Below are 7,610 nucleotides of genomic sequence, written 5' to 3'. Positions count from 1 at the left end.
AATTTTAAGGTTGAAGGAGTCAACATGACATTACCGAACACATCTAGACAGGGGATATAAATTAAATGGCTAATAAAAGTTGATAGGCATCAAACACTTATCTCATAATACATCTCACATTGTAAAAATTATAAATAAATAAATTATAACTTGATATTAATATATATAGAGGGGTTTTTTGACAATAACATGGGCAAATAAAATTGCTTCATACCAAAAATCATGTTGATAATTTTAAATTAAAAACAGAATAAGGGTACTACTAAGAATACTATAGCATATTTCGTAGAGGTTAAATCTCCACCAATCAAATACTAATTATTGATAATTAAATTAAAATTGTGAAAATGATATTTCAAAATAAATATATCTATTAATATAATAATTATTGATAATTGAATTAAAATTTTGAAAATCTCATTTCAAAATAAAAATACCTATCAACATAATTAACTAAACTATAACTTTATTTTCAACTATTAATATTAATCATTAAAAAAATAATATTATATATATATATATATGACATTTTTAGGTCTCACTTTTTTATAAATTAAACTAAAATTTTGAAATGATTATTCCATATATATATATATATGACATTTTTAGGTCTCACATTTTTATAAATTAAACTAAAATTTTGAAATGATTATTCCATAATAGATATATCTATTAACCTAATAAGAATATTAAACAAATTTATTTCACCAACCTAATAAAAAAACATGGCAAATTTATTTCACGGATTAATTGGAATGTGGTTCCAGAATGAGCCTTTTTTGTTTTTTTGTGTACACCTAATTGAATTTGATAAAGAAAACGACAAATACGGTTGCCTCAGTAGTTCCACACCCATCAGTCAGTTTTGATGGCTAGACCTAATTTCAGATTCCAACTTTGGCATGGCGGAGATTGAGGATGTTTCAGAATTCCAAGAATTTCCGTGAGTTATAATGGTCCAAGTTCATAGTTTAGTAGGTTTTAAACTGTATGTTTCAAAGTTCCCAGAATGTTCTCTCTAATCTATCGGTTATACAGAATGAAGTTGGAGTAAAATTCTATCTATTCTGACCTTGAAAAATCGTGGAGCATACTTTTAAAATGTGATAGCGCAAGTGGGCCGTGTGCACGTCCATACGTTCTTTAACGGCCTCCGCTGATTTGACTTTCAATTGCGTGCATATGTCGAATTGCCATTCTACGTTTAATCGTGCGCTTTCTCCATCTTCACATTACGTTCTCTGCACGACATTCATGACATTATAAATGCAATGGCTCCCCTTCCATCCACACAAACACGGCGCTTGTAAAAAGCTACAATGGCCGCCTGTTGTGTATACTTCATTCAAAAACAAAGGAATCACCCAGACCTGCTATGTGGGATATACTTTACATAGAGACAGCGAAGATTGCGGATTGGGATTTGAAGCTAATGATATTGGTGGACGGCCAAACACCCCAACGGCAACAGAAAGCGCCTAAGCCATTGCCTGCAGGGGTAAGCTGCCTTTGCCTTTCTTTTTATTCCATCTCAGAAAGGTTGCGCTGGTTTTTTTTCACGATATATTTGCTTATCATAAACTATAGGAAAATCATATTAAATAGGTGAATGGTTTTACAAATTTATGTTGGCTGGATTTTTATATGGTTGGAATACATGTGTTATTCTATCCAGCCAGACAACACAAGTAGTTTTGATATATTTATTTATTTTATATTATAAGAAAATCCTATTAAATAGGTAAATGGAAAATCGTATCAAATAAGTGAATGGTTTTACAAATTTATGTTCATTGGACTTACTTTTTTATGGTGAGAAAACATGTATTATTCTCTCGGGCCAGATCACGAGTGATGTGATGAATTTTATTACAATGGATTTAAATTTTAGTGTTAATAAGAATTTTAATTTTTTTTTGAAATAATTAAAAAATTGTTAAAAACTATGGATGTTAAGTCCACTTACATTTAGATGAAATAATGAGGCAATTTGATATTCTCACTTAAAATATTAAAATTCTTGGATTTTGGTTAAAAATTTATAATAAATTTTAAGTGTAAAAATAAAGAATTACCGAAGTATTGACACAAATAGAAAGAACATTCTTTTAAGAAAAAAAAATCAAAGAAAAATAAATTGATGAACATTATTTTTAACCAAAAAAAACAATTCATAAAAATATTGCCAGGCACTTTAAATTAGTCAAATACATCTTTCAAATAAATGGTTATTTATGAAAAGTAAAAAAAATCATACTTTCAGAGCAATATGAAACGTTCTTCTCGCCATCACTCTCTTTTCCTTATTTTAGAAAAATGTCATGATTTTATAAAGTGCAACTTTTTAATAATAGACATGTCTTAAAAGTACAACTTTTTAATAATAGACCTGTCAAGTTTGCCTTTACTAGGTCCAGATGTCCAACTTTATTTTCTATGTATTGCTTTTAATAATGTTACTTTGTCGTTGTCAATTGAAGGCCTGGGCTGTTCCTTCAGTGCAGGCTCTTCACACAGGTAGCCACCGCCAAGATGGTTGACATTCAAGCCGACTTGTGTGACATTCAGTCTGGTTGCCTCATCGAGCCGGAGATATCCGTTGCAATGGACCGCGTCCATCCACCTCACCCAATCATCAGCCTCAATGAGCGAATATCTTCGATCTAAACGAAATTTCTGGTTAAAGTCACCTGCACACAATTGGTTCTTCTGATATGTCTCCTCTTCATTATATCGATCATTCGACCTTCGGCAATTCATAAAGAACTGAATCCGATTCAACGATTCTTGCACAGTCTGACTAGTCATATTGGCAAAGCAGAACCTAAACCACCCGTGCTCACTACAATGGCAAGAAGAACCGAGAGAAACCTTCAACCCAATCTCTTTTAAGATTATCTTCCACAGTCTAATCTCTCCTTCTTGGTTATGGGATTGCAGAAGATGTCTGAGATCACCCAGCAGAACAAACCCGAGTTGTTATTCAGGCAGTTGATGCCAGCCACACGCAGTCCAGAGACAAACATTTGGTGTCTCTTTCGTAGCCTCTTACTATTCTTTGCTAAATATTTTCTTACAAATTCCGTGTCAGATAGCATTGAAGCAATCAGGAATTGTGTCTGTGAAGAAACCAACTAAAAAAATGGACATTCTACGAGCAGCCATAACCACCGTATCACTGGAAGTGTAAATTACTTCGTTTCGGAAGCCGGGCAATCCTCGGTTTTCGACAGACTGAACAATGTGAACACGCTCTCTTTGGGAAATATTTTCGGTGGCCAAAATCTATGCAATGTTTGGGAATTCCAGCGATCAAAAGCATGATTCCGAATAGATCTCGTCGCAGACAAGATGAGACTTCTTCTCAGACACAAAACCAAAACAACTTTCCTACAGTGGTAGCCTCCATAGTGCTTCCTAATGGGTTTGAAGGATCTGTTATCAAAAGGCCCCCCACTTGTATATTTCGAGCCCTGGCCTGCTGATGGCCTGGTTGAAAGGAAGTTACGGTTATCTGGAAACCCTTATCTCTGCTGCAGTGTACAGGTATGAGCTCGTCTCCTGTCCGCCATTTTAGATCTTTGTCAAACCTGCAGTAAGAAAAATATTCATCCAGTCTTGCTTGTAGTAAAAAATGATTAGTGAAGGGACAGTTCAAAAGACTTTGCCTTTCTGACAGATATATTCATAATTTTATAGCAGCCTGGCAGTACTAATATCACCTTATACATGTCCCGGATCACCCACACAGAATGTCGACATGTCGTGTAAAACCTGCCGCCCCTGGGTGTGTTTATCCATTCAAGAACAACAAAATCATCCAGAGCTGCTCATTGGGATATAATTTTCATACAACAACCGAAAATTGTGAATTGGGATTTCAGGGTAAAGAAATCGATGGACGGCCTAACACCACAAAAGCAGCCACAAGCTACTCCTTCGTTGCCTGGAAGAGCAGCCCGCGTTTCGTCCTTGGGAAGACTCTCCTTACATTGACGGCTGGAAGGAGTATGACGCTAATCCTTACCTTCCAGCAAACAACCCGTCTGGAATTATTCAAATGGGCTTGGCAGAAAACGAGGTAGATATCATACATATCTATTCATATTCTATCATTTTTCATACACATTTGCGCTGGAAAACAATTTAGGGTCCATCTAATTACCATGTTTGAAATTACTTGCAATTGTCATTCGTTTTGCCGGAAAGCTGGCTACTTGCGCATCTTGAACATCTTCTGACATCTTGCCATCTAAGCTTGAATTTCTTTTCTGTTAATCCAGTGATACTGTGGTTACCGCTGGTCGCAGAATGTCCAGTTTTTCGTTGGTTTCTTCACAGACACAACAACACCTGATTGCCTCAATGCTATCTGACATGGAATTTGTATGAAAATATTTAACAGAGAATAGTAAGAGATTACGGAAAAGACACGAAATGTTCTTCTCCGGACTACGTGTGGCTGGCATCAATTGCCTGGATAGCAACGCCGGTTTGTTCTGTTGGGTGGATCTCAGGCATTTTCTGCAATTCCCCAACCCAGAAGGAGAGATTAGTCTGTGGAAGACAATCTTAAAAGATATTCGGTTGAATGTTTCTCCGGGTTCTTCTTTCCATTCTAGTGAGTCCTAGTGGTTCAGATTTCTGCAAAGCCAATATGACCGATCAGACGGTGCAAGAATCGTTGAATTGGATTCTGTTCTTTATGCATTGCAGGAGATCGAAAGTGAGAAACCAATTGCATGCAGATGACGTTTACCAGAAATTCCGTTTTGATCAAACAGACTCGCTCATCTCATTGAGCGTTATTGTTCGGTGAGGTCGATGGAGTCCGTCCATTCGAAAGAATATCTACGGCCCAAAGAAGCAACCAGACTGGATGTGACGACACGATTTGAAAGTTGGGGTTTACGAACTCATAGGAAGAAGTGCAGCACAGGATAACCATTTTTCCATATGATACTTATACAATCCGAATCTGATGGGTTAGACAGTCTATGGTGATTCATATGACCACGTCGTGACTACTATTCTTTATATTCTGTGTAAGATTTAATTTTTTTTATTCTTTGTAAGCAAATAATTCCTTTATTAATTGAAAAGATGGTAATTTTAAACCAACTGTGGCGATAGCGATATGGGCCCGTTCTTTGCATTGCATTCGCAACATGTTTCCGGTGAGTTCTCGCGAAAAACCCCTAAAGAAAGTGCCTAGACGTTCAATTAGAAACAGGAGAGGTCTAAATTTGTTTAGAATCTAAAATATAATATATTATTTTTTTTATTAAGTTATACTTTTAATAATAAAGTATATAGGAGAACAAATAAAAATTTTAACCATAATTTTTTTCTCTATAAATAGATAGATGTGAAGTAAGTTGATATCATTATAAATTAGTTCAGATAGATTTTCAAATAATTTATTTATTTCAAATAGTTTATTTAGTTTTTTGTTCAAATATTTTTGAAAGTTATAATATTTATAGAGGCGATAAAGGTGGAACCTCGAAAGATGTGCAGATGCTGTATAAAGCAAAAAGGCATGTTTTGTGGCATTTCCTTTGTAAAAAGTTTTATAAGGAAAATAGTTCCGATAAAAGATTTTATGCGATAAATATATATTAACCAAGCCTAAAGAAATGAAAGGTTATATATATGCGGGTAAAGAGATAATGAAGGTTATGAGAAGGTTTAAAGTCGTGATAGGAGGTTTAAGTGGGGTGATTGAGTTCCGATATAAATGAATTGATGAATAGGGCCTTAACCATTCATGGTTCAATACTTGACTCATTAGAGAGTTAAATTCTTGGGAAAAAAGGTGTCCGTGCATTTAACATGCATACTGTGGGTGTAAGCGGGGTAACCTTGCCATCAAAACCCCAAGGGATTATGAAGTGAAAAAAATAATGTTAAACCCAAGGGGCTAATATTATAAACCCAACATTGGTAAACCCTAATATAAATATTAGAAAGACAAAAATAAACATGGCTTATTTTCATGGTGAGAGAATCATTGTCACAATGTTACATTCAACCATGGTTGTCCATGGTTGCCTATGATTAACAATGGTTGACCATGATCGATATTATAAACTTAAGGGAATAATAAACCCAAGGCATTGATATTATAAACCCCAAAAAATAATAAAACTAAGGTATTAATATGAAAACCCCAAGGGAATAATGTTGAACCCATGGGACTAATATTATAAACCCAACATTGTTAAACCCAAATATAAACACTACAAAATGCAACATTCAACCAAGGGACTAATATTATAAAATGAACATTGGTAAACCCAAATATAAATACTACAAATACTAAAATAAACATGGTTTATTTTGATGGTGAGACAATTCTTGTCACATTGCAACATTCAACCATGGTTGATGATGTGTGGCTATGATTGACAATGGTTTACCATGATTTATATTATCAACCAAAAGGAATAATAAACCCAAGGGATTGATATTATAAACCCAAATGAATAATAAACCCAAGGGATTGATATTATAAACCCAAATGAATAATAAACCCAAGGGATAAATACTCAAACCCAAGGGATTATGAAGCCAAGGGAATAATATTAAACCCATGGGACTAATATTATAAACTTCACATCAAGTAAAGTCAAATATCAATGCTACAAACACTAAAATAAACATTGTTTATTTTGATGGTGAGACAATCCTTGTCACAATGTGACATTCAAACACGGTTCACCATGTTTGGCTATGATTTATATTATAAACCTAAGGGAATAAAAAAACCCAAATTTTGATATTATAAACCCAAATGAATAATAAACCGAAGGGAGTAGTACTAAAACCCCAAGGGAATATGAACCCAATGGAACAATATTAAGCCTAAGGGACTAATATTATAAACCCAATATTACAAACACTAAAATAAACATTGTTTATTTTGATGGTGAGATAATTCTTGTCACAATGCGACATTCAACCATGATTGACCATGTTTGGCTATGATTGAAAATAGTTTACAATGATTGATATTATAAACCAAAGGGAATAATAAACCCAAGGGATTGATATTATAAACCCAAATGAACAATAAACCCAAGGGATTAATACTAAAACGCCAATGAACAATAAACTCAAGGGATTAATACTAAAACCCAAAGGGATTATGAACCCAAGGAATAATATTAAACCCAAGGGCCTAATACTTATACCCAACAATCGTAAACCCAAATGTAAATATTACAAAGACCACAATAAACATGATTTATTTTCATGGTGAGACAATATTTGTGAAAATGGGACATTCAACCACAGGACTAATATGGTAAACCCAAATATAAATTTTACAAACACTAAAATAAACATGGTTTATTTACATGGTCAGACAATCTTTGTCAAAATGCAACATTCAACGATGGGACTAATATTATAAATCCAAATTTGGTAAACCCAAATATAAATACTACAAACACTAAAATAAACATGATTTTTTTTGACGATCAGACAATCCTTGTCACAAAGAGATAATCAACCATGGTTGACCATGATTGATATTATAAAACTAAGAGAATAATAAACCCAAGGGATTGATATTATAAACCCAAAGGAATAATAAAACTAAGGGA

The 7,610-nt window shown here is 34.0% G+C and overlaps 1 protein-coding gene across 1 annotated transcript; it reads left to right on the top strand.

Annotated features, from left to right (window-relative positions):
• The first annotated feature begins 1,309 nt into the window (after positions 1-1,309).
• Positions 1,310-5,168, top strand: LOC149251590 (uncharacterized). Its single transcript, XM_089456545.1, has 3 exons — positions 1,310-1,498; positions 2,481-4,081; positions 4,284-5,168. Exons 2-3 carry the CDS (start codon positions 3,753-3,755, stop codon positions 4,390-4,392), a joined length of 438 nt encoding a protein of 145 aa, XP_089312671.1. The 5' UTR covers positions 1,310-1,498; positions 2,481-3,752; the 3' UTR covers positions 4,393-5,168.
• The last annotated feature ends 2,442 nt before the right edge of the window (positions 5,169-7,610 follow it).

Source organism: Pinus tabuliformis, chromosome 7, assembly GCF_031772625.1.
Source record: "Pinus tabuliformis cultivar Carrire ecotype Pingquan chromosome 7, CPIR1, whole genome shotgun sequence".
NCBI lineage: Eukaryota > Viridiplantae > Streptophyta > Pinopsida > Pinales > Pinaceae > Pinus > Pinus tabuliformis.
The sequence above is the reverse complement of the archived record's forward strand: the minus strand, read 5'-3'. Positions and strand labels throughout refer to the sequence as shown.

What these genes read in the sequence shown, in the direction of transcription:
- LOC149251590 (XM_089456545.1), top strand. Translation starts at nt 3,753, where the DNA reads ATGTCGACATGTCGTGTAAAACCTGCCGCCCCTGGGTGTGTTTATCCA. An exon ending in TGGGCTTGGCAGAAAACGAG is followed by an intron (nt 4,082 to 4,283) that starts GTAGATATCATA and finishes CTGTTAATCCAG; the next exon opens with TGATACTGTGGTTACCGCTG.